This window comes from Melospiza melodia, chromosome 10 (assembly GCF_035770615.1).
Source record: "Melospiza melodia melodia isolate bMelMel2 chromosome 10, bMelMel2.pri, whole genome shotgun sequence".
In the NCBI taxonomy this organism is placed as follows: domain Eukaryota; kingdom Metazoa; phylum Chordata; class Aves; order Passeriformes; family Passerellidae; genus Melospiza; species Melospiza melodia.
In genome coordinates, this window is record NC_086203.1 from 20,289,091 (window position 1) to 20,317,088 (window position 27,998).

Genomic DNA, 27,998 nt, shown 5'->3' on the forward strand with positions numbered 1-27,998 from the left:
AAGGGGAAAAATCCTTGGAAAAAGGAGACAGTAAAAATGAGTTAGTGCTTTACTCACCTGTTCTATCAGGACTGTACACACTGCTTGGGAGCCACAGAGTGCAGAGCCAGTCCTTGGCCTGGGTAAGGGAAAATGAAGGAGCCCACAGAGCCCTTTCAAAACAAAACCCATGCTGATGTTGTCAGTCAGTAACAAAGACACCACAGCCAGAGCAGATATAGTGAAATAGACTATTTTATTGCTGCACACGTGCTTACACATTTCTTCTTAAATATAACCTCGCTCCAGTAAATTTTACAATCTTCTTGATTCAGCAAGTGGGTAGTAGTAAATAAAAAGGACAGAGGCAACAAAACACAGAAAGGACACTGGCAACAGAAGAAAAATCAGAAGGTTTTTATTTTGTGATAAAATTATTTGTAGCAAGAATAAAGTGAATTCAAATCTAAGATTTGTCCTGGCTCATCTTAATTAGAGAGCTTGCCTGCATGCTGACCATCTGCTTATGCATGCTTTTGGATAGCCCTATTTTGCCAAAAGGGATGGGGGGGAGTTAAAGGATCCCGAGTAATTGGACAATCTGACAGGCCTCACAGATGTGACCACTAAGTGCACACAGACAGATGAGGCATTTGCCTGGAAGCCCACGTGGACTTGCACTGCTGGGGAGGCAGATCAAAAGGCCAGGCTGACCTTTTCTCCCACACGTACAACTGCAGCCTCACTCGCTCCACACTTAGGGAGGCAGGAATGGAATTATTCAAGAGCAGCCATATGGAAAATGCTTCCCAGCACTGCTGCTCCCCCTCTGCCTTCCTCCTGCTTTGCCCACTGCCAGTGTCCATTTGCTTTAGCAGCTGAGGCATCTGCAGAGAAAAGCATTAGCACATTCCTTGATAACCCTGCTCCTGCATCTCGCTCAGTACGAGCAGAAGGCAAAGGCCACGTCCTGTTCTCTGGTGGCTCTGTGCAAGCCCCACGGGCTGTCACAACCACTGCTGTGCAAAGCCAACTGCTAAGATGTCAGAAGCAGAATTTCTGCTGAAGGAGGAGAAGAGATATGATAAACTAAACATCCTGCTTATGTTCAGTGTTATCTTCAGCCATATACAGAGGAGAAACATAGGGGAACTGAACCAACTGAGTTAAGCTGCTGGTTTCTGTAGCAGATTTTCATGAGCCTGACACTCCACTCAGCAAGAAAACAAGCAGTTCTCCTTTCACCCTTCTTTCTCCAAAATATATGGGACTTCATATTAAAGCTTCCTTGATAGCCCTTCGCCCTCCCCAAGTCCATGGGGATATCTTCATCAGTTGTGCTGGGCTCTTTGGTGGTCCTGTCAAAGACACACTGAGCTTAGAGGTGGACATGGAGGTACATTCCACAAATCACACAGGAAATGCACAGCTCCTCTCCATGTCACTTCCCAAACAGAAGCACACTCCTGCTACTTCCTGCTTCCATACAGCAACCACTCCTGTGGAGGGACACATCGTCCATCCTCACCCTCATATGACTGCCGAAAGCACACCACAACAACTCCTTGCACTTCTTCTCAAGGGTTTTAAAACAGAATTGAAGCCCACACTGCTTGATAGCTCTGCCACCACCATCCCCTACCCCAGAGACCTGATCTGCAAGAGACACCACTTAAACCCAGATGACAAAGTGCACAAGCATCTGGGGTTCAATCATATCCATGAACCTCATCCCTGCTCCCCCCACCCCAGCTCTATCCACAGCTTAAGTGCAACTCAATCGTGACACATGATTTTGCCAAAGCCTGGCTTTCCAGACTTTGTCCAGAGTCCCCTCCTCACAACTGAGTGCAGCCTGCCTAGTGCAGGTGGTGCCCAGAGCCTGCCCATGCACCTGCCAACAGCTTCAGTGCAGGAGAGGAGCAGCCAGAGGCTGCAGCCCCACTCTCACTTGCTGTGGGGTATCAGTCTCTCACCTGGTGAGATTAGCAAAGAAAAACCCATCCTCCCAATACATCCACACCTGAAGCAAGTCTCCTAACCCCTTAGCCATGAGAGGCACCCCCACCATTACAGAAAACAACACCCCAAAGCTGCAGGGGATCCTTGCCCAGCTCCCACATCACATAATAAAAGCACCTCTGGCACAGGTTTTTCAAGCTCCTGGCTCAGGAATTGACCAAAATGATTGTATGAGGTGGTCACAGCAGCCCAGTGCCTGTGCTTCACTCAATGCTGCTTCTCCTTCCCTCCAAAGCACAGCATGGGAAGGTACACCCAGCCTGCACCCTGGAGACTCTCCCAACACCATTCCAGAGATGCACAGCTCCAAGGGCAGCCTATCTGGCAAGGCAAGGCTATGCAGGGTTATCACCTGCTTGGCACCTGATTAGTGCCAAGGACAGGGAACACCATTGCCCTCATTAAGAATCCAGTCAGACAACATGAGATAACATGACCTACTGCAAAATACAGATTCAAAAACATTCATAGGTACAGACAGTGAATTTCCTGGAGAACAATGAAGCTACGAGGCTCAAGGCTGAGCAAAGCCAGAAGGTCACAGAGTGGGACAGCAGCCCTATGAGAGCCCCAAAAGAGCCCTTTCCTTGAAAGAGATTTCCAGTGACCTCTCTTCCCAGACCCACCAGCAAGTCAGCCTTGCCCTACCACAGTGGACAAAAATAAAGGGAAAAGTGCTGTTTCCAAGAAGAAGGTGTTTCCATTCCCTCTTTAAGAGCTCTGCTCTTCCTTCTTTTGTGCATTGAAAGCTACTGCTTTCTAAGAATGGAAGGATTCTGGTCTCTACTGTATTCCCAAAGATGCTTGTTCAGAAAGCAAAGCTTTTAAATTCTGAGCACTTCAAAGCAATGAAAAGCTAGGGAAGACCTGGAAATCACTTTTTTTTTGTTGTTTTTTTCCATCTAAGTACTAAAATAGCAGGTGAAGACAGTGCCTTCCACATAGCCAAGTACCTCTCTGTCCCATTAGGGAAGCACTGCCCAGTTCTGCCAGTCCTATAATACTGACAGTGACAGTGCTGACCTCCTTTCCCATATACTTATTAAGACTTTAATCCAGTTTTCTTCCTCTGCTGCTGGCATAAGCCAGTTTCAGAAGTGTGTTGTATTGAACCACAGAATGGGATGGGTTCTAACCCCAGGCAGTAGGAAGTCCCCAGAACAGCTCCTTCACCATTCCCAACAGCTCACAGTCTCCTCTCCACAGTGTATTGTACAAAGGAGCAGCTACTGACTTAGGCTGAGCTTTGGGAGTTACTTCTGAAAGGAGAAACAAAAAAAAACAAAGTAAAACCAAACACAAACCAGAAATGCAAATGTCCAGACACAAATAAATTAAAAAGAAACCATGCCTGAAGGTGGATGGGAAGGAGGACAAAGAATGGGAGTGGGACATTCAGACTCAGATGTTCTTGCACTCCGAGCCAACGCAGTGAGGGCTGTGCAGGCTGCATATGACAGGCAGGGTTTGCACACATCAGCACTCGAGCCCTATGCTGGCCAGGAGGTTCTCTAGAGCTTCAAGTTTCTGGTTGGCTTCCTCAATGGCACTGTAAGTCTGCACGTTGCTGGTGATGTGGAAGCGGATGTCATCGACCAGGGGGATGGAGTCAGTCTCTTGCCGCTCCTCCACGGCCTCTGCGTTCTCCTTCACAGCAGCTGCAAACTCCTCCAGCTCCACCAGCTGCACCAGAAGGACAAGAGAACCATTAGGAATACAAGAGGACAGGTAAAGAGATGCAAAGGGTTGGGATAAAGGTCTCACACTGTTAAAGGATCCCACAGAAAAGAAAGGAAAGCTGGGATACACGGAGACCCAAATCCTCCACTTGGAGATGCATCCTGCCATCCATCCAAAGGAGACAGTAATGCTCCAACAATAAACAGTCTCAGCTGAAGGCAATCTGCACCTGCAACACTGTCCTGTAATACCCTCTAACTGAGCATCCCTGGTTCTGATATTGAGGCACATGCACATACACAATATTCCCCCCAAAAAGGCTCCCCAGCAGGAACCAGGAGATGCTGTCAGACACCTGGGCAATGTCTTCTAGCACAGAAGCCAGTGGATGCTTCTGCCCAATTCAGGACTGGGAGCCACATGTTACAGTTCTCCCTTGACTCAGGCCCATCACCACCAGCAAGGCAGCTGCTCTGCTCTGCACTCAACCTGACAGAATTGGGTCACCCATGAATGATTCTGCACCAGGTTCCCCAGGAATGTGTGGAGAGCTGAGGGGTGAGAGGCAGCTTCCATCTGTCTGTGCTGCTGAACTGTGCCTGGGCACAGCAGGTTGCTGAGCTCTGATCTGCTACCACACTGCCAAAATCTCTCCCTGCTGCCATCAGTGCATCTCCACAGGATGCTGGCAACCACTGATGTCTGAACATCAGCTGGGGTGGCTCTGTCTGTGCCAACACCCTTAAGAAGAAACCCTGCCAGTGCTAAGTTCAAGGACTCCCACTCGAGCTAGAGAATGAGGAACACACAAGCAAAGCCCTCTCCTGATCACTACTTGGGATATTCAACATTGTTTAAATCCCTTTTCAGAACCCAGAATCTGGGTACATGCTGATGCCATTCCCAAGCTATACACTGAACAAAGTAACAGCCCCAGAACCATTTCCTTCGTTGTTTTCTCACACCAAAAATAATTTCACACCTTTGGAGCTGCAGGTGAAAATGTTACATTCCCATGTGAACTGCACAAGCCATTTATAAAGATGTCTCAGCATAAAAACCCTTCATAGGTTCTAGTTTATCCTCCATATGGTAACTTTCTCCACGAGTCCTGAGTCTAAACTATAAGCACTCAGGATAACACTTAAATTGAGCCCCATAAAGAAAACTTCTGTGTTAAATTCATTACTTCTTGTTGATCATCAGCAAATTATCCACTGAGCAAACCCCTACTATTTGATTTGTCATCCTGCAGGAGATTAGAGTTTACATTGATTTTTCCTATTTAGAGCATTATGCCAGGAAGAATTTCCCCAGCAAACACTGAAAAACAAAGGAGAAACTCTATTTCCTGCATAGAGCTCTCCTACTCACCCCTTTGGCTTCTCCAGGCTGCAGCTGGTGTATTCAGGCAACACCATGGCTACTTGGGCACAGTGGCTGAAAGTTCAGTGAAAATCACCTGCTCCTGGTACCTGCAAAGCTTTTTGGGCAACTTTTTCAACCCATATTCCACAGGGATGTGCTAGCCAGGGACCAAAATCTGGCTTATTGTGGTGACATCAGGTACTGCCACACTCTTCCTCCTCTGCCCTAACTCACCATGTGCCTTGTTTAACTGCTGCTCATTTCCTGGAAGCACATTAACCCAGAGAGGACAACCATTAACTACAGACCAAAGTACAACCATTCAACCTGTTGTCTCTACGGCTCAGACACACAGACACAGGTGTATCTGCCACGGGGAGTGTTTCAGTACCTTCTCAATGATCTTGGCCATGTACTCAGTGCACTGGTCCTCCAGTCTGGTCAGCTGGAAGAGCTTTGCAATCCTCCAGATGCTGATGATGTTGTCCTCGTCGAGGATCTGTGCCAGGGTCCTGCCGCAGAGGCGCTTGAGCCCGGGCAGCAGGTACATGTCAGCCACACACAGCACGTCGTAGGCGTTCTCTGGGGACAGCTGCAGTGACAGGGGAGTTACTGCCAGTCCCCAGCATGCTGCCTCTCACTGCCAAACTAAGGAGCTGTTTGGCCATTACTGGAGCTCCTTCAGCCTGCATCTCCCACTCAGTTACCACAGAGGAATTTAGAGTGCAAGCAGAGAGTTTCTCATGCTGCAGGTAACCCCAAGGCAATGCTGAAACATCCGAGTGCACCTGGCTGCTAAAAAATGTTCAGTGTGACAGTGGTGGGTCACTTTTACCAGACATACTTCCAAGAGACAAACAGAAGAGGCTGGCAGGACAAAGAACCTTGTCCCCACATTTTCCCTCTCATTTTATACTGCTGGACTCACATTTTGTGAAAAATATGCCAAATTTTCTTAAGAACCAGCACATCCCTGGCATGGGGGGTACACTCAAGGACAGAAAACTGAACACAAACTGTAGGTGAGGCCCAGATGGATAAGAACATATTCTGCACTTCAAATACTAGTAGAGCTCTAACATGCGTTCAGAATGGACTAAATTAATGGATGAAAAAACTTACACTGTTGTGAGCAGCCTTTAACATTTTAAGCCTCTTGAGCAAGAGAACCACCTTCCCATTTCCCTCTTGGATACTTGGAAGTGATCTGAGGATTTAAAAAACCCTGTAGAAAAAGTTGGAGACACCATCTCCAGCTTCACTCAGTCTCTTCCCCTTGGCCGGGCAAATCCTATTTTTGTCACTAACCTGGAACAAGAGTTCTCTCTGTTCCTGCTGATGTGAACTGCAAAGAGCTCACTTACCCACATCCATTTTAACAGTGGATCTGCAGGACACTGCACGCCCTGGCTGTGGAGGAGGCAAGGGCCCTTGCATTTAGAGACAAAGCCACTCTGGTCTGGATGGAGGAATGATAACTGGTGCAGCCTGGTCCACTCTCCTGATACCCAGTGAGCAGCAAGCACACTGCTGTGCACATCTACATGTGTGGTTTTCACTCTGACAACTGCAAACAACTGATTTTTTCTTCCCCCACAGCTGTGTGCACCTGTGTTTGGAGAGACAGCTCCCAGCAAGTGACCCAGCTGTGTAACACCCTGCAGCAGCTGGGCAGAAGAATGCAATATGCAGGAGAGCCATGCCACGAGGGCTGTGTATGCACATGGAGTAACAAAGCCCTTGGGATTATTAATCAAGTGCTGCTTTGTCCCCTCATAAGCTGTGGAAACCTCAGGAGTTGGAAGTGTTTCAACCAGTAGTATTGATGGCTACAGCTCCCAACTGCTTCATCAAGGACAAACCTGGCAAATGTTCCTCCAAGAACTGCCCTGGAGCCTACACAAGTATTCTCATCAGCAACTTGTCTTTGTGCCTGGAACCCTATAGGTCCCCTTCCCCACAACTGCAAACACTGTCACTACTGCATGGCAGAGAGACACCATAAATCCTTTGCAAAGAAAAACACAGAATTGAGAGTGCTGATACTTGGCTGGAGAAACACAGGCCAGGGAGAACACTCCACATGTAAATGTGGAACTTGAGCTATATTCCTGTCTTCCTAACCATTTTTTCTGGTAGTTTCTCATGACAGGTGAACTCTCTGCAGAAGCTCACATCTTGGCTGCTTGGTTTGAAACCCAAGTCATGCACCATTCTGCACATGAAAATGTGAGTAAAATCCTTTTAACTCCTACACATTGTTGTTGGTCTGTCCTCCTGACCCAAGCCCAGACAGAGCAGCTGAGGCACCCCTTGGAAAGGAATAGCTGCTTGGGAAACATCCTTCCTGTGAGTCATCACGAGGAGGGCAGGCAGACTGGAGACATGCAAAGGAACAAGGTCAGGCTGCAGTGCAAGGGAACAAGGTCAGGAGATCTTCAAGCAGCTTCTTTCCCTCTCTGCCTGCCCTTGAAGAATCAGCTCTCTGGCATACCAGTATCAATCCTGCTCTTGCTGCCTGCCAAACATCTCTCCTCACTGCTACCCACAGGTGAACAGATCAGCAGAAACAAGGTCACAGCTGTATGCACTCTCTGCATGTGGCACCTAACCCAGAGCACAAACACTGCTTGGGGGAAGTGACACTGGCAGGTGCAGCAGCATCTCCAGTCACTGCCCTGATGCCAGAATGTGTTCTGGGATCTTGTAGAGAGGCCTGCTGAAAGCATTTGCCACAAAACCAAAGCAGGAAGCTAATTAAACACTGGCATTTGCTGCATCTTCCATTAGGCTGAAAAGTGGGTTAGGGCTGTTTTGTTACTGCCTGCAATACTGAGCACAGCAAGGAACTGGTCTCACAGTGGAACCTTTGCTCACTCCAATAATAAATAACAGAAGAAATAATGACTTGCTACAAATGGAAAAGTCAGCTATGAGTATGGTTATTTGCCAAGAGTAAATAAGTAGAATCTCTCAACCTATCCAGATCTCCAAATGTGTTCAATCTGCCATCTACCGGCAGATGCTTCCCTCATCTTTCCACAGAGCCCAAGAGGGAAAGCTGCAAAGATCCTCTATTTATCATGGCAATAAACAGCATGCAACCTAATTTCCAGATTTCTATTGTGGGACAAAAGACTATGACTTGCTTCCTGAACATCATGCACATTAACTACAACCCTGCCTGGCTAACAGCATACCCCAGTATGTGGATTCCTGAGACAAAAGTGAAGTAGCAGAGTAGTCAGTAAAATTTAGGAATATACACACACACCTTGCTCCAGATTTAGAAAAACATTGCTGAAAACACCTCAGAGCTCACCAGCACTGAAGGAAGGACCAATGGCTCACCTCTGTATCATCACTGTAGATGTAGTAGAGGACCCGGATGAAGATGTCTTCTGAGATGTTGTGCAGAGTCACCACAGGGATGCTGGGCTGTGTCTGTAGCTCCTCACTCTCACTGAAATGATCTTCAAGAAGAGCTTTGAAATAATCACTGCGACCACAGAAAAATGCCTGGAGAGGAATGAAAAACCAAAACACTGACACCTTGCTCACTGCACCAAACCAAAGGGCACTACCAACCAGCCGTAGGAGCAGCTCAAAGGTATTTCAGAAGTTCAGACTCTGAAACTTTGACTTTCCCTACATTCTGAAGCTGTATCTTCAATATTTTTTTAGATCTTATTTTATCCATGCCTACCCTCAGAACCACAAATACAAATGGTGAACTCAAGAGATTCTAAATTAGCATGGCACAAGAGCAGGACCTTGAGTTGAGGTTGGATCTCAAAATTCATTCTTACTGCTGTTCATCTGCAGATCAGACATTCCTCTCTCCAGACACTGAACTCATAAGCCAGCAGCAGCAGATTCTGCAGCTGTGAATGCCATAGCTGAATTTATAAATTTATCTCCACACCTCTGCAAGAAAGGCAGGCTCTGCTGCTTTGTTAAATGTTTTAATGCAGTTTTCCAGCTGAATCAAAGCTGCTTCTGCAGAGTGTATCCAGCACAGAAGGAGTGGGGGACACAAGCAGACTAGCTTCATGGCAAAAAGGGAGGAGAAGGAAATACAGCACAAGCACATACCTTATGGCACAAGAAGTTGTAATCTTCCACACGGAAACACACGTCAGGACAGCTGTTGAAGTTGTCAGTGCTGTCAAAGGGCAACTCCCCAAAACCAACCTGGGAACAGACACCAGAAAACCCTTCCTTTAATATTCCTGCTTTAGACACACTCAGGGTCCCAAGTTCAGACTCCTATGTTTTCCCAGAAAATGTCCATTCCCTCAGCACAGTGCAGAGCACCAGAGATGCTCTGAACACAGATTCCAATGTCAGGAAATGAAGAACTCCACTGCTTCTCAGAGATATTCCTGGTACAAGTTACAGCTGCCTCCTTTATCCATGGCAATTTCCTGACTCTCCATACACCTTTGGAAAGTGTTTCTCTGCCATCTAACAAGGCAGATAACCAGGTGGAGGTGAAGTTTACTTCATGCAGCAGGTATCATAAGCATACTGGAGCTTAGGGCCAGCCTTTTACTGGGTACATGTAATAACATATAGATTACATCCATGTATACACCAGCTTGAAATGGTTTGGCTACAATTATTGCCTCATTTGAATAATCCAACATTGCTAGAGCACATTTTAGATTTTTTTTTATTTGATTTGCAGCCAAAGATAATGTTGTTGCAGTATTAATACTCAAGTGAATTATTTTAACAACACACCTCCACCCAATCCCACATGCCAACAATGACAGCACACACCAAAAAAAAAGCCTGTTTGCCTTATGTTATTTTAAAGTGACACTTCCAAATATTTTCCCTTTCACCTTATTCTATATACAGCGTAATTCAATTGCAAAAAAAAAATGTTTATATTCACAGTCATGTAGCCAAGACAATCTCTGAAAACAAAAGTTTCCCCTGGTTCTTGCCTTCCATAAACATGTGCCTGAGGTACCTAGGATAAGCAGCTTATTCCTGCTGTCTTTCATCCCAAGTTTGCACCCAGGAAAGCCCTGGCCTGACAATAAAGACTGGACTCACAACAGCAGACTGTCCATTTCCAAGCCACCTGCCTCCAACAGGGCTTCCAGCTCCACTGAGGAGCCAGATGCCTCCACCCTGCTGAGCTGAACAAAGACACAGACTGGAACACACTGGGTGGGAGCTCTCAGCCAGGCTCAGTGAGATTTCTCACAAAACACATTTTTGGATGTGGCAAGGCACCAAGCTGGCAAAAGCTCACACCACCACTGACCATGGCAATCTGGACCCATCCACCATGTTCTTTGTCCATAGCAACACTTGGCAGCTTCTGGTTCCTGATCACAAGAGAAGCCCAGTGATGTAAATCATGCACAAGGCTGTTGCAGTAATGCTGGCTCTCCATAGCACCTCTCTCCTGCAGTCCTGCTCCACTGGGCAACTCCTGTTCCAGAAGAGATGCAGCAATTCAAGGAATGTTGCCCACCAGATCTATCACCTCTTTTTCATATAGCTGCAATACAAAGGGCAACAGCTGCAATACAAAGGGCAGCACCTCATCAAAATGAGATGAAGTTGTCCCATTTGTAGATTCCCCAGGCTGCTATTTTACTGTTATCCATGTCTCATATTTCAAGGCTTTGGTTCTTTTCCATGGCCTGGGGATCTGCAGCCTGGCTCTGTGGCAGTGTGTTACAAACTCCAGTATCATGATGGAACTGCCTGCTCTGTCTGCCTTGCTGCTCTCCCCACCCTATGCCACAGCTTCCATGTCCTCTGCTACAAATTCTGATAGATATCTGAAGGCTACAGATTTGCAGGCACATCACAGGTAAAGCAAACCTAGAAACAAACTTTGACAAGATGACACTCTGTGGCATAGGAATTTTAATTGAGATAAATGCCACATCTCCTATGTGTATCCTTTCTTTGCTCTCCTTTCATTGCCCAAAGGTAAATCTCTAAAATAAGTCCATCCCTCTGGAATGGATATGGGAGTTTTATTTGTCTCAGAGTTTATCTCCTGAATTATAAATTTCTCTGGGCTCAATTTCCTGCTTGTAGCCTTGCCTGGTCCCCACTCTGCTGCTCAGGTTTACAAGGTTGTTTTCAATTCCTACTACAAAAGCAGGTTCACGTCTTTGTTTCTCCTGTTCAGCATCAAGTGGTTTTGCAGAATTTCCCCTTTTAAGTCTCTACTACTTCTACTCTCCTCCCTTCTCATGCTTGAGGAATCTACTCTCCTTTCCAGGATCTTCCTGCAGAAAATTGGCTTATTCCTCCCACCACCCCTATTCATACAACCTCCTTCATGGGCCTCTGTCCAGGCAAAGCACAGCTGCCAAAGTCAAGTATTCTGCCCAAGGATCACAACACAGTCCAGCCTGCAAGGTCCAAACACATTCACAATAACTCAATCACCATATAGAAATACTCTGAATACTCTCCACCATCACACATGGAAGACCAAGTCTTTGCTGCTGCAAATTTCCTATTAGAGCTTAAATAGAAATGTTGCTGGAGGCAAAAACATAGAAAACCAATCAGTGGCAGCAATTTGTACCTTGGCCAGATTACCTCAGCAAGAAAATTGTAAATAAATTACAACACAAAATACAGGGGTTGGTGATCTAAGAGATTAGCGGCTCACAACCAGATGCAAGTGGATTGGATACAAAAAAAACCCTAAATTGGAAACATGTTGTAAATATTTCAGTTCATCTGCCTCTGCCAAACGGGCAAAGCAAAGCACACGAGTCACTGCCTTGGATAAGCACAGTACACAGGTGCAGACAGACAAGATGAACTCATCTACTTGTTTCAAACTGTTCTTCCTATGCATGACAAGATCTAGTTTTACCCCAAAATGGCAAATGGTCTCTTTTTTGCAGCCACACCACGTGTCAATATGGATGGAAAGAACAGTATTTATTTCATGGCAAACTCTGATCCTTTAAGTCTGATTTCATCTTGGTTTGGAACATAAGATCTCGGTTAAAAGGTAACTGGAAAACAGTTCCAAGGAAACCCTGGAGTCTGTAACTCAGAGGTCACCTGGCAGACATGAAGAACCAGGCAGACAGTGGGAAGCCACATGGTTTTTTACAGTTGCCTGGCTTTTCATGGTATTACACTTAAATCTGTCACTGCTAAATTTTATTGCAACAAACTGAGGAAGCAGCTGTTGTGGACAGAGAAATCCTGGCCATTACTACTTTAAAACAAAGCAGGGACAACAACTACATTTGTAAGAGGAGACATTGGGGAAAAAAAAGGCTTTCAAGCACAAACAGGAAAGAGAAACAAGGTACCAGAATTATAAATGGGTTTGAGATTTCAAAGAATAGATAGTTCTCAGTCTCGAAAATAATAATGAGCTGTAACTGGATATCAAACATTCATTATTTTTTTTAGTTGTGCAAGATACCACTAACCATGAAATTGAAATGCACAAAGTTTCATACATCATCCAAGTATCAAAGACATTACATGCAAATTATTTGTTTATACTGAAACAGAAAGCTGAATACATTCCCATTTCATGTAATATGGCATTGCATGACATGCAGCAGCTCAAAATGTTTCTTGCCAAATTCTGGAAATGCAAGCTTTTATCCAGAATACAAATATCTATTTTGTTCTGCATAGGCTGGAAAAAAAATAATGTTTGCTTCTCCTCAAAACACAGATGTCTGTGTGCGACTACTCACTTGTTCCTGACATTTTAGGTTACATAGTTTGTATCCCATTCCATGAATGGCAGCAAACCCTGCAAGAATGAGGATGTGCAATGCCTCTGTCCCAGAACAAAGATGCCCAATTCATAGAATTTAACAATTTGAAAACATTAGAATAAGAGATAAATGGCAAACAAAAAGGAACAAACAAAAAGTACCTAGAGAGAGAAAAATGGGAATCTTTTAGAATTTTTTTCAGGCTTAAACAAAGCACCCACACATGTGCATGGCACACAAATTCCCTAGTGAGCAGGTAAGCATGCCCACAGCCTCTTCACTTGTACAGCTGTAATAACTCTAATGCTGCCTTCATTCCAATCTATGAACACAGCAAGAACACCACAGCTCACAACTCACAGCACTGTCAGATGATTACACCATTCCAATTTCCCCCTTTCCTTACAGCTCCTATTCTACATGAAAGAATTAAGAAGGAAAGTGTTTCTACCTCTAGAAGAACAGCTTAATAGGAGTATGCCATCAAGGTCTGGAATCAAGCAATCAAACAGTAAGTATTCTTTTTATTTGTGAAGCGACTTAAAATATATGTAAATGTCACTATTTTGGGGTCCATGATCCTTTTTTTTAGTTCCTGGGGAGGTAATCTGAAGCTTACTCATAGTACCACCTCCCTTTAAAGCCTGAAAACATATTAAGTTACAAAAAAATGTACAGTTATTTGGAGAAGGCAGGTTACACAGGAAAGATTTCTGAACTGGTAGTTGTAAACTTGATGGAGAATAAAAACTCCCTCTATAGTGAAATATATCTGAAAACAGCCAGCACAAAACATGTTGGCTTATGAATGTAAGAAACCTTATCTATGTACACACACAGACACACACACTCTGCACCAGGCAGGTGTATTTGGCAGGGGACAGAAAGAGAAAAGGCAATAAACCTTTGCTGTATTACTCAGTCATACAACCTCTGGGCACAGCAGCCACTTAAAATGAGTCCACATTATTAAATACAGTGGTTGGTATAAAAAAAGAGGACACAAAAAGGACATACGTAAGACCAAAATCAATCTGCTAATATTACAGAAAGCACCAGATGCAGAAAGAGTGAAGATAACTAACAGTTATCCTGTTCTGAAAACGGGAGGAAGATCCACATATGTGATCCTAATTAATAATATGGATTTTTCCCAACTATGCCCCCAGGTTGATGATGACTGTGTTAAAATAAAAATACGTATTTTAACACAGTCATCATCAACCTGGGGGCATAGTTGGGAAAAGCATATCTACTGCCAGTCAATTAAATTCTCTTCAGAGGGTCTCACATTTCTGCTGGAAATATTTTCAGGATTTGGAAGCATTTCTCCATTGCAGTGTGTCAGTTCCTAGCAAGCAAGCCCAGTAAGCCATCCTTCACCTACGTCTCTCTTTGGGTACCAATGCCTGCTGCTACAACATTCCTAATTCTCAAGAAGGATGGCAAAGAGAAGAGCTGGGGGGCATGTCCCATTGTATTCAATGGGGAAATCCCCACCAACCACATGGAAAGGCTTTTTTTTACCAAGATCCCTGCTGGGGGAAACATCCAAGGGGAAAGACCAGCACCGACAGCCTCATTACACAATTTTACAGCACTTCCAAGTGATAAAAGCCTTTCAGCACTTGGAGCACCAGGAAACACGCCAGCACTAAAGTCTGTACAGCAAAGATGTGACTGGACACAAGAGAGCAGACATCCCAGCCCCAGAGAGCCCAGGAGGAGTAGAAGTGCTCCCTACCCGCAGTTCAGCTGGCAGGGCGCAGTCTGCCAGGAGAGCCAGATCTTCCTGCAGCCGGCAGTTACCTGTGGGCTCAATGGTCAGCACTTTCACACAGGTCCCTGGCTTGGAAGAGACTGCAAGAAGCAAAAAAACAAAAGAGCAGAGATTCCTGAATTCCTCTACAAAAATTCTCTCTCATTTAGATAAAAGACGTGCCAGGAAAACCAGTATTATTGCTGTTCAGCTTTTACTGCAAAACACACACAACTCTTCTATGCACACACACATTCAGCAGCCCTCAGCCCAACTTGCTCCTTGGAATCCATGTCATCAATTACAGTTAAGGACCATGGATCAGGCTGCCCTGATCCCTGTAGAGGCCACTCACACACTGCCTTCCCCAACTACTCCTAGAGCTGACAGTGTCACCTAGGGTAAAGCCCATGCCAGGGAGTTTTTAAAACTAATCTGCTTCCATGCCTTTCTGCTCTGACACGTGCTTTCACTGGCTCCCACTTCAGCTGCGCCATCCTGACTTCACTGCAAGGAACAAAGGGGTTTATTCTTGTTTAGCCAGTAAATTCAGTAGGTATGAGTCTGTCCTCTATTCTACATCCATGATCCCCAAGGCACAAAGACCCCAAAGTACCCAGACTCCTGCATGTGCCTGACCTAAGCACCACTACCACCAAAGAGCTCAAACAAACCATTCCAAAACAGCAATTTCATTGCTTTTTTCAGACCTAGTGTGTCTTCCCATCTTGTCTTATCAGCCATCACAATAGAACAGCTCATTAAAGGGAAAGCAAAATACATGATCATACTTTAGAGGTCTTGCTATGACCAAAATTGTTGTGGAGCTCATAGAAGCCAACCCTAACTTCAAACAAGAGGCAGCCCAAAGCAGACCCACTATGATATGATGCCATGCTTGGCACAGTCTCTCTTGTTCTGGCTACTTTGTTCCACCACCTGAGGTTTGTTCCCAGGTCAGCAAGGTTTGGGGTGAGGACTGGAGCACGTAAGACATTCAAGAGTCCCTGGCATACAAGGAAGCATGTGAAAAAAGATAGCACACCACTGGAAAATGCAAAGTTGTGGTGAGGAAGCCTTAAGATACTGTTGGGAGCCAGAGTGACACAGAGTTAACTCCAAAGCATTCAGAAGAATTTCTGACAGGTATGATTCACCACATTAAAACCCCTCACAGGTGAATCACGCCACCTTGAGACCTCATTTCTCCTGACATTTCGCACAGCATTACATGAGCTCCATCAGATGACTCCATTGGGTCGTGGGCGAAACGAGACCACGATGTGCCACAAAACAAGATCTCCACCCCCTCCTCCACATCACTGCTGCACCCTTCAAATATGCCACCACTGTGCCTCTCCATAGGCTGCATATCCCAGAAAGACTGCTGGAAAGGGAAGGATAATCTACCAGTACAAAATAGTCAGGTACCATGATGGTTACACACAAAGCTCACCAGCAAGGAGACAGGCTGCCCTATTAGCACAAAATGCTACCCTCAGATAGACGACTTCCAGGGTAAATAAGCTAAGAGGAGGCCTGGCACCAATACAAACCAGACTGAGTGCATTTTCTCAAAAAGCCCTGATCACTTACACAACAGTATGAGAGAAGGAAATTCCTTACTTTGCAATTAGAAATTCTTCATGGTAGAGAGAAACATTTGTATTTCTGTAGTACTTATTGTAACAGTCACCAGGTCAGGCTCTGTAAGTGCTAATGGACTCAGCAAGTTTTAAGTCAAGGCAAAGAGCCCTTCTCTTGGGATCCACAGAGCATCTGTGAACTTTCCCAGTGACACAAAAGAACAGTGATTTTTCTGAGAAGCGAATCTATTCAGACACTGCATCTCAAATCAAGGGCACAGCTTTTTGGTATCACTCAGAAATCTTTCCTAACAGAGACAACAAAATTCAAAGTTGTGAAATAGGAGTAAGTTGCTGGCTGCCAGCAAGGAGCAGGGACCATGATAGAGGAATACAAGAATGGAACAGTGTCTGAAAAAGGCAACATAAACAATGCAAGGAGCTGAAGGGAATAACCAAACTGTTGAGATTCAGACCGGATTTCTTCCCAGTCTAGCACAGCTGTACAGCACTGAGCATCACCTAAAAATGAATCAGCTGCCTTGGTTTCCTGCTCAATATTTTTTTGCAGTCTTCTGGTTAAATTGAGCCAATGTACCACAAAACATAAGAGCCACAAATAAACCACACTAAACTCCCAAAACTTTCAAAATGTTCACACTCGGATGCATCTTCTTCCCTATGGCATAATTAGCTATAACCACAGATTCTGAATATCCAATGTCTTTTCTACAATGGTAAGCATCTCAAACCTTGCTCTCATCCTTTTTGAGCCAAAACTTGCTGAAGTAACTGCAGAATATTTATTTTTTAATAGATGCATTTTTACAGGAAGGATTATGGCTTAATCTGGACAAACCGAGCTCTTCCAAACACTGCAATAATTTTTCCTTTTATAGCCACAATATACACACAGGGGAAAATAGGCAAGCATTCACACCCAAATCTATCTCAGGTGCAACAGAAGGCACTGGGTCATCCTCTTCCTGTACTACTGCCTGTGCATGCCAAGATAGTAAGTGCTTTTGAAATACTGATTAACTCTAGATAATGAGATTGCAGACACCGCAATTATGCAGTGGAGCTGCAGAGGCTTGAGTTCATCTTGTTTTCTTGTTTCAACTTCATAATACAGATGCAATACATGACCCTGCTCTGCAAACCTGAATCAGATGTCTGTTCCCCAGCACGCACTTGGAACAGGTTTCTAAAACACTCAATGAAACAGACACGCTTTGTCAAGTGCCAGACATGATGTGATCTAAGATTTTTCCAGAATCAAGTTTTCCTGGCTTCCACATGAGATTTAAGAAACAAACTTTTAACAGTTGTTCTATTTGTTTGAATCCAACCTGTCATAAATAAAAATCAAGACTAGAACTTCCATCAGTGCTTTAAACCACCCACTGATAGTCTTCTGTCAGGCCTCAAAATTGAAAAACTAGTCCCTCCCCAAAGAACAAAGAAGTTAAATTATTTGTCCAGTGTCATTGTATTTCCAAGTGGTGCTTTTATTTAAAACTTCCAACTAACCTGAAACTTTACTTCATTACTTTCCATCTGAAAACCCACCAAGAAATCAGCTTTTTTGCAGTTCATAGATTTAAGCACCTTCTTTTCCTTCCACAATATAATATGAGATTTTAAATAAATTAATGTAATGGAATGTCTCAGCTAGACCCTGGGAGAAAAAGATAAAAAGAAAAAAACAGACCTATGGCATCTTACTGAATTACTTTGAGATCAAAAGATGACACAAAATAATTTTGTTACCTGATTTCTGAGTAGCTTTTATTTTATATTCATTCACCACTCCCCTTTTCTGCCACTTACTTAATACAAACTGATACCTTAAAGTTTTTGTAGATACCAAGAAATGCATTTCTAATCTCTCTGGGTCCATGTTTACATTTGTGTTTACAATGCAGAAGTCAGACCTGTGACACAGCTTCCTTAAGGACTAGCACCCTGCTCTACATGGGAACAGCTGTAGCATGGTAATCTTGTACCCCACCACCTCCAAACTACTGCATATGTGTAAAGGGAGACCTGCACATGGTAATATCTTCCATGTGATTTGCAAATGAGGAATTTCTTGAGCCAGAAGTATTCTATCAATTATGTCCTGCAGCTTCAGGAGGCTGAATGAATAAAACTCGTGTTCAAAAGGAAAAGGTGGAACAGCTACACCCCTGCCTTTTAGATGAGGGAAGAAGATGCTATTGCCTCTAAACTTTAGAACGGAGTCTCTTCTCAGAAAAAAAAATAACTTGATCAAAGTAAAGAAGTTAACTCAGAGCACGGAATGCGAATCAGCAGCTTTCAGCCTGAAGGTTTTGTTATCCAGTAATTTTTTCTGCTTCGTGACTAACAGCACTTGTGCTGCTCTGATTGCTCTTCACGTGTGCATTAGCTCCAGCTAAGGAGATGAATGATCAACTCCAACTGCTGGTCTTCATGAAATAAGCTTTGGATAACAAAAAGTCCTTAAATAGAGGATTGCTTCACTTAAGGCTTGGCACATCCATGTGTTACTAATATACACATGCTTTCAGAAATACTTTGCTTTTAAAAAAGAGTTCTATCTCCCTCTGCACCCTTTTTGGGCCAATTATCAAATATTTTACTTTGGTAAGGGGTCAGATAAATGCAGAAAATTACCTCTAACTGTATATATTTTATCTTTCTGGGGATTTAAATAAATTCCATGTTGGAAGGCACTTCCCAATATATGTTCCACTATGGTCAATTGAATGTCTGGCAACCATGGCAAAATCCTGCTTTCATATTCCTTTCTCTATATTCAAATTATATTGAATGCTTTTTTTTCCTACTATAAGGAAAGCATTCAATATAAATTAAACATGCATGTGTCAAAAACTACTAGAGCTACCCTACAGAAGGGCCATGACTGAAAACTGTCATGCAAATGTGAAAATCCCACAACAGCATCATTTTCCAGAAGCCCCAAGGACACCATGAAACATCCACCATCACACTTTGCTGTTTCTCCGTGGAAGGGCACACAGGCACAGCAGAGACAACAGCAAGTCAAATGCTTACCAAATTCATAGACTTTTTTACATTTGGTCTCCAAATCATCAATGAGGTCCTGCAGCCGACACTGCTTGGCCAACCTCTTGCAATCACTGACATATTCTACATCGATATCCAGACGACCTGGCAAGAAGAAATGCAGTCAGCTCACTTAATCCACAGGATTTAGGTGTAAAAATGGCAAAAATAAGGATGAAAGACTTCACAGCACAGAAATTTAGTAATTAGATACACTGCCCCACTTTTCAGCATCCACTTACAACTCAGTCCCAGAAGCTAAGACTTGGTACTCCACCACCACCCACCACTCAAATCAATAACAGTTTGGCATTTAACTCACATTTCCACTCTCCAGGGTTTACCCTAATAGCTTCATTCAAGAGTCCAAAGACCAAACAGGCTATACAAAACATGTCTAATTCCCTCAGAAAATCAAAATTCAGCAACACAACAGCAGCAGGCAGGACTGCCACTATTGAATATCTGGCTTTGGGTAAGAATAGACTTTAGGCTCACAAGTTTTCTTCCCAGGATCTTTCACAATCACTGAAAATGTGGCAAGGGACATTTCTGAACACGCTGTATTGGAAAAGAAGAACCTTGAAGACAATGTTAATTTCTGGCACCACCTCCTGGCCTGAGACAGTTCAGCACTTAGCATGCCTACAATACAACACTGGGTATTTTCATAGAAGGTTTAGGATCAACTTCTGTTCAAAAAAATACTAGAAAGTAGTCAAAACATTCAGCACACACTGCTCAGGTCTGCCAAACTGAAAATGTCCTATATGGGAAACTGGCTTTTCACCACCTTATGAGGCTGTTACACCAGATGACACATTTTTCTTCCTTAAGTCAAAAATACAGTCTCCAAATCCATTCAATCAACCAACCTAAGCTGATTTTGGTTTTAATTGACTGTGTAATTACTGGCAGGACAACAACTGGCAAAAGGTACAAACATCTTGGAAGAGCTCGTGATTGTTCACATTTTCCCTTTCTGCCAGCAGAGAGGATTTGTTGGCAACTCAAGCACCCAAACACTGCTGAGTGCAAGGCTGTGCCACTCAGTGCAGAGGCACAGACAGCTGCCCACCAGCCATGTAAACAAACACCAGAGGGCAAGGTCATTTACCTGTGTATAGATACTGCAGAAGAGCTCCAAAGGCTGCTGGGTTAATCTAAAATAAAACAAGAGAAAGTTACATTTGGAATCACCATGGATTTAACAATGAGTTAGAAACATGATCCTGAACAAGTAAGAAAAAACCACTCTTTAGTAAGAAATCACACATGATGATTTACTTGCTCCTCACATAACTAATGCTGCCACTCCACCTGGCTTACACAACTCTTTAATGTTTCAATTGATACTAATCCCTCAGGTACCTCAGGGGACAGGACCTGACTAATGGAGGAACTCAAAAGACACAGTTGTAATACAGGTTCTGCAAAATCCAGCTTTTTACTGATCATAAACATTTCCACATCTTCCTAATTCCAGAGGAAAGACGTTCTTGTACAAAGAGAGAGGAGAGCAGTGTTCTGAGAAACTGGAATTATGTTTGTCACAAGAGGATTTGCACTGCCAGAGTCAAGTTACAGAAATGTGTGCCAGAGTATTGATGGTTAATGGATGGAATGCACTTATGGACTACTTAGTTCTTGCTGGACAGGCAACAAAAGGGACTCAATTAGTGGCAATTATGGAGGTGATGTCTTCACCACAGACCACCTGTCCACCAGGAATTAGACACACTCAACCCATCCCAGAGAGGGGTCATGATGCAGCTGGCAGATGGTAACAGCTACATGCTACTGCAATTAATTAAGATATGTTTGAGTCCATGACAGAGGGAACAAAGGGAAGATATGCAATCTGCAGCTTTTTGTTATCTGAAAAAGATGCAATTTTACTGCATAAAGTGCCTCCACAAGCCCCTCTCCACAACTAGGGTCATTCTGAGCCCCAGGAGCTATTCACTGTGGAAGTTAACCCTCAAACTCACATTCCTCACCCAGCTGGAACAGCAAAAGAAAGAACTGGAAGCACAGCCTTGCTCACCAGTGGGTGCTTCAACACTATCATGTTTTTCCCCTTCCATTTGGTCTCAAACATCTCTGCAAAGTAGGCGCTGCGGGCGCTGAGGATGCAGCGGTGGGCACAGAAGGATTTGCCATGGACGATGAAAACAATGTCACTCTGGTAACCCTGCTCCAGCAGCCTGTGAGGAACAGACACAAGGGAAACTCATTGCAGGATGAAAAAGGAAAGAATGGAGTAATGCTAGTGGGGAGCAGGGTACAATTAGGGCTAAATGAACATTGGGCACTGCAGTCTCTCCTGCCCAACAGCAAGGCCAGCACAGGGGCTGGTGCTTCACAAGGAGTGGGGTCCCACTGCCTTCCATAACTCAAACAAGTTAGGGCAACAGGGAGACTGCAGAATGAAATCTTCCTGTCTTAGGTGAACATCTGAACATAAGATTTTAAAGTTAATACGGCTTTTAAATTGTCAGATGTAAAAAAAAAAAAAAAGCCCTGCAAAATGACACGCTTTCAAAAAGTAAGATGCAACTTTCCTGCTCTCTGGGCACTGTCAGTGTGCATGCTTTAACCATGTAACAAATAGGAGAAGACTTGATGTCCCCCACCCTCAGAAGAAGGAAGGATGTGACAGGCATGAAATACAGGCAATTACCACATCAGAGGTGAAGGCTTGTTTATGCCTGCATGCTCATACCTTCGTTCTTCAAAAGGAAAAAAAAAACTGCTACTTCTACAGTTTACAGCAACCACCACCAGCATTTTCTAATGCTCATCAGTCCTTCCATATATATCCTCACAAACATCCTCAAAAGGTTAAATCATGTGGTCATCAAGCATCATACTCCTTCTAGAGAGCTGGACTGGTGCACAGAAAGGTGTGGAGTCACATACAGAGATGTGGTCAGGGTCTTCAATGCCACTAGCACACCTTTCCTTCTAAGTGTCTTGCCCCAAACCAAACAGAAGCATTGGGTTTTTACTTTTTCCCCCAACTGTTGCCCTTTGTTTCAATTTTAACACAAGCTCTATTTGAATGAGAAGCAGAAACCAGCACATTTAGGCTTTCATGTATGCTAAACCCTGCACATCTGAGCCACAGTCACCAGGGCAGTAATAAATCACCCTGCAAAAATCTGCTTCCCTGAACACAGAATTTGATTTTACTCAGATAAATGAGTTTCCTTCCTTCCCTTGCTTCCTATAGCTTCAGAAATTAGGGCACTGTAGTACTGGCAAGATTGTCAGATTTTTCTAGGACTTATTAACACTCCACTTTCAAAGACAAAAAAAATCCGGAGGTTTTAACATTTGTAAGTCAGTCCAGTGGGAAATAAAAAGGAAAAAAAAACCAACCAGCAAGTCTGTAATAACATCAGAGCTACCAAGGTAGAGAAACAGCAAGAAGAAAAGCTTGCAACTATTCCTCTACTCTGAGCAAGTTAGTCTGCCACTCAAGCTCTAGTACAATGTGGGACAGGCAATTTTCAGAAGTATCTTAACAAATTTTAATAATCAAAACTAAAGAACTGGACAATGTCACTGTGAATCAGTTTGAGGCTTGTTAAAGTGCTCTGTTTCACAAATGAGAAACATTTGATCAGTGTTGAAAATTTCAGCTTGCAAGCTATAGTACCTTCGGGCCTGAAACTTTAATTTCAGTTGACATACTATCCTAAATTGTTGATGTGGTTTTAGTGATCAGATTTTAATTTGACAGTCAAGGATGACCGTCAAGGATGACAGTTTAGAACTTCTGCATTATAAAGACCAGCTTTCTGTGGACTCAAGTGTGTACCCAACTCACTGGAGCCTATGCACACACCTGGAGATCATCCCTTAGGGCACAGAGGAACATCCCCTAGGAAGCTCTACATGCCCAGGAACGAGAGAGGGTAGTGCTCAGCTGCCTTTCAATGGCAGCTGGCAACCCTGGCCAGTATTGCATTACATTCAGCTGCCTGAACAGAGAGCTGGAGCATGCAGAGGAGCTCAGGCAGGCTGCTGGCTGCTCTGCCCATGCCCATGTCCTCACCTCTGCAGGAACACATCATAGTAGTCCCTCCTCATGCACTTGGCTGTGATCTGCTTGTACTCCTTCAGCAGCCGGCGGATGGCGTCACTCAGAGCTCCATACAAACAGCGCTCCCCATCAAAAGTGTTCGCCTCACACTTTGCTCCTGTTGAACAGCCACAGGCCAGCAGGCACAGTTAGATCCTTCTCCAGTGTCCCCAAATGGCCACTAAACAGGTATGATTTCTGTATGCTGACATGATTCACTGTGGTCCCCTCTGCTGACAAGCGTATTGACAAAAACTGAGCTTCCCTCACAGGTGTACGATCTAAAGCTGCTCTCCCACAGGCAAATCCCTTTCTGAGGAAGTCGTGACTTGTTTAAACTGACCTGTGCAAAAGCCTCTCAGCAGGGCTCCTGCAGTGTTCTGGGAAGCCAAATCTCCCTGAACAGAGTGCAATCATTTCTTGGACTGTTTATAACTCCTCCTAGTGAGTATTTCGGCTTTGTATAACTTCTTTAGGTTAGAACCTGCTAGAATTTTGGAGGGCACTTGCATTTTCCTATCTAGAATTACACAAGTGGTTGATTTAGATGCTGGGAATGAAGTAGAAAACCAAACCTTTTGAGATGTGACTCTGCACTCTGGTTCCTCTGGCAGAACACTACCAGTGCCTAGGGGAATCTGGGTGCTCAGAGCCCAACTGGCAGGCACTTGGCCTGAAGAACTGGTCTTGCTTTGTTTGAGATTAGCAAAATCCCTTTTAAGTCTTGCTTACAAAGCCAGGCTATCAGTAGAGTACAAGCAAGTTTTACACAGACAATCCTTCCTATGAAGTACAACTCTTAGATCAGCATATTCCCCACACCACTGCATCCTCACAAAGCATCTGCTGTGATTTCAGAAAGTTATGCTGCCTTGAGCCATCACAGACAGCTTTCTTTCTGTGCATTTTCAAGATTTCAAGCAAATCAAGAAATTTTAGGTGATTTCAAGAAGCAAATTCAAGCAGCAAATGGCCTGCAAAAGCGACCATAAAGGTGTGTGCTGGGCTCCCTCTGTAGCCTGAGATCACTGATCAGATGGTTGGTTGTAACAGAAGAAGTTTCCACAGGGGACAGCTAGAAGGACATACAATCCCAACAGACCAGAGGAAGATACTGCATCCTTATCAGGAGGACACTTTGCTCACCATTGGCTAGAAGATAACGTACAAGCTCCTCATGTCCACACAGACAGGCGTAATACCTGACAATAACAATAGAAAGAAAATTAGAGATGCTGTAGGAAGCAAAATTCAGTGTTTTGGCACATCACCACAAACACATCACAGCACTGAGCCTCCCTGAGAAGCTTGGGAGACGACTCCTGATAGGAGTGAGGAATTGCTACCAAATAGCACAGAAGCCTGATCCCAGCAACAGACTAAGCAGGATCTGTTCCCAGCAATCCCAGGCACTGCAAGGAGAGCTCAAGGTCCCAGTTTGGGTTCAGCATCTTCTGTTGCACCACCAGCTGCCAAATCCACCCTCATTTTAATGGAGATCATTTCATGGGCACTCAGCAGTCCACTGAATTCTCAAAAACACTCTGCTCCTTCTGTTGTCAGGCTGACTGCTGCATGCTGTGCCAAGGAGGGAACAGCACCCACACTGGGTGTACAGCAAATCCACCCCCTGAAAGTAGAACTTCTACTTCAATGAGTTTTGTTTTCTCTTTCACAGTCTAAGCCTTTCATGATTCTCCTTCACAGGGACTTCAAATTATCCTACAAATTAGAGAAGAATCCTGTAAAATGCACTGCAGCAGCCAAATGTTAGTCTACCTTTACTTTGGGAAGTTATTCTGTACTCCAAATATAATGCAGATGTCTAAATGTCCTTTGGAATTGTGGGGAGGTAACAGCTCACAGCACATCCCTCAGCACCCCCAGGGGGTTTCCTCATGACCTACTGCCAGACATACTGTGATCCCATTGTCACCTGGCATTTCACCAGGCCAAGCTTTCACCCAAAAAGACATGCTGGAATGCCAGAGACTTTGATGAGGGAAAAGCCTCATCCAGCCAAGAGCAGAGTGTTTAATCCAGGTAATTTGGCCACAAAACCCCACTTGTCAGCATCACTACAGCAAGTCCCAGACAATTTGGGAGACAAAGACATTTAGCACAGCACCCACAGGGAAGAGAAGCAGAACTACATAGCCAAAGCTCCAAAAAAGCAGAACCTGAGACATTTTGTAACAGTGCTCATGGCTGCTGATGCAGAAAGAGTAAAGGAGCTCTGAGGCCCTACCCCCCGCCCAGCCAGTGCTCCAGGCTGCAGCACTCACAGGGGTGTACTGTCCCACTTATCACGGACATTGATTTCCACATCTCGCTGCTCAAGAAGGTATCTGCAAAAAAAGGGAGAAAGCAAAGTTATAACTTCATGCAGCTATTCACTCAGTCACATTCTCCTCTTTCAGAAGATGTAACTTCAAGTTCATAGAGTAACTTCCAAAGGTATGACGGGATCTTGCACTGGACTTGGGGAACTGTCAGCTGTGGCTGAAGGGGCATCAGCCAAATCTTCAACCCAAAGAGTGGTGTTCTACAGCATGGCCTGGAGCTCCCTTCAATTTTAAGTGGTACACATGGGGAAAGAGGGTGATCAAATGCATCTCTAACAGGGCAGCAATCTCAAAAAAAGCCTGAGTACTTCTGCAGCACCTTCACATTCCCTAGCAATGCTCCCAGCCTGGGTGCTTACAAATACGTGGCCAATTTTATGAAGCCAAGGCTGGACTCCCCTCCTGCTCGTTGCTTTTCCTGACAAAAACAACATCAGTGGCACTCCAGACTGCTCTTAAATCCTGCCACTTTCTTGTCCTGCATGTTTAGGCTGGATCCACTACTGCCAACACTCTCTCTCTTACACCTCTAGAAACCAGACTTTGCCTTGCAGACCAATCTCCTGCACAGCCTGGCTCTTCTTAGAGCCTGTACTGCAAGAGCCACATGTAAAAGTCCCTCTCAGCCTTCACCAAGCCTTCTTGAGTTTTGGTTTTTTATCACCCACCACATGAGTCCTCTCTTTCACTCACTCCACCTTTGTTGTCTCAAACGTCAGGTTCCTCTGAACATGTTCAGCACACCAAGCAACTCAGCTCCTTCTGCTCAGTCCTATGTGGTCAATTTGTCCCCCTGCTCTGACAGCACTCTCAGACTCTCATTTCTCCACCACTACTTCTATACAGGTCATCTTAAACCTCTGTAAGTCCATCTCTCAGATCCCTCCTTCTGCAGTAAACCTGGAATTTACTGCTTCCAATGATTTAAACTAACACAATCACAACAAATAACAAGGTTCTCCAAACCTTATCTATCTGCACACTTACCCTTTACTAGCAGCACCTTGAAACAGAGGTTGCTTTGATTATCTGGCAAATCACACATTAAGAGATGGAAGAATCAAACAGGATAAAGGGATGAAGAACAGTTTTAGATTCAAATCATGAGATGCAGGAAAAAAGCTTGTTGTAAATTCTGAACTTTGCATTCACCCTGCAGACAAGCCCATCTGTCTCCTGATCCAAAATCACTGCAGTTAAGCTGTGCTGCTCTGATATGAGCGAGGAAACTTGACCTGAAATTTCAGTACCCCATATTTCTCAAACATACTCCCGCAGCCTACAGCACAAAGCGTCTAAACATTTCCATGACGATTGCGTCCCAGGGATCCAGCTTCCTACCAACGCAAATACCATTTCCAACGGGAAAGAAGAGCAGCTGGAGAAGAGCCTTGTGCAAGGACACTTCCACCGGCAGCATCCACACCCAGGGGCACGCAGTGACCGTGTGACACTCAGACACCTGCCGGAACCGGGCACACCTCACCCCACCCTAACCCCGGCAAAGCCCCGCTGTACATCCAGCTCCTCGGGGGGCAAACAAGCGGCATTTCTGTGCTAGAAACAAACTGTGACAGCCGCCCTGGGAAGGCCTGGGACGAGCTTCAGGTGAACACGCCCCGACAGGCCCGGCCCCGCTCGCCCCGGGGACCAGGGCGGTTAAAGCAGCGGCGGGTGCGAGGGACCCGCTCCCCGGCCCGGCTCACCGCACGCGGCTCACGTCGCCCTTCTTGCAGCTGGTGAACAAGTCGCTGGTGTCCATGGCCGGGCCAGGCCGCGGGGCGGCGGCGCCGCATTGACGCAGAGAACGGAAAAGCGGCCGCGGAGCCGGGCCGGGCCGAGGGGCAGCGGCGGCGGGGCGGGCACGGCGGGCGCTGTAAACACGGCAGCGGCTCCGCCCGCCCGGCCCGGCGCCGGCCCTCCCGCAGCGCCCCCTGCGCCCCGGAGGAACAACGGCCGGCCGCGCTGCGTGCGGGCCCGCGGGCCGGAGCTCGGGGAAAGGGAGCCGGCCCTGAACAGACCGGGGAACCGGGGCTCGGAGAAAGGGAACCGGCCATGAACAGACCGGGGAACCGGGGCTCGGGGAAAGGGAACCGGCCATGAACAGACCGGGGAACCGGGGCTCGGGAAAAGGGAACCGGCCCTGAACAAATCGGGCTGGAACCGGGGCTCGGGTAAAGGGAACCGGCCCTGAACAAACCGGAAAACTGGGCTGGAACCGGGGCTCGGGAAAAGGGAACCAGCCCTGAACAAACCGGGGGAACCGGGGCTCGGGAAAAGGGAACCGGCCATGAACAAAGTGGGCTGGAACCGGGGCTCGGGAAAAGGGAACCGGGCTGAACAAACTGGGCT

The 27,998-nt window shown here is 45.2% G+C and overlaps 1 protein-coding gene across 1 annotated transcript; it reads right to left on the bottom strand.

The window, feature by feature from the left end:
• Positions 1-216: 216 nt before the first annotated feature.
• On the bottom strand, positions 217-27,499 carry ABTB1 (ankyrin repeat and BTB domain containing 1). Its single transcript, XM_063164778.1, has 12 exons — positions 27,353-27,499; positions 25,587-25,649; positions 24,448-24,503; positions 23,275-23,419; positions 21,259-21,418; positions 20,329-20,374; positions 19,200-19,316; positions 14,536-14,651; positions 9,145-9,243; positions 8,401-8,568; positions 5,441-5,641; positions 217-3,684 (listed from the first exon to the last, which is right to left on the bottom strand). Exons 1-12 carry the CDS (start codon positions 27,406-27,408, stop codon positions 3,478-3,480), a joined length of 1,434 nt encoding a protein of 477 aa, XP_063020848.1. The 5' UTR covers positions 27,409-27,499; the 3' UTR covers positions 217-3,477.
• Between the last annotated feature and the right edge of the window lie 499 nt (positions 27,500-27,998).

Coding starts and splice junctions, on each gene's coding strand:
- ABTB1 (XM_063164778.1), bottom strand. CDS start 27,408: ATGGACACCAGCGACTTGTTCACCAGCTGCAAGAAGGGCGACGTGAGC. Junction 21,419..23,274: donor TATGATGTGTTCCTGCAGAG/GTGAGGACATGG, acceptor TGTTCCTCACAG/GCTGCTGGAGCAGGGTTACC. Junction 14,652..19,199: donor TAAAAAAGTCTATGAATTTG/GTAAGCATTTGA, acceptor TGCTTCTTGCAG/TCTCTTCCAAGCCAGGGACC.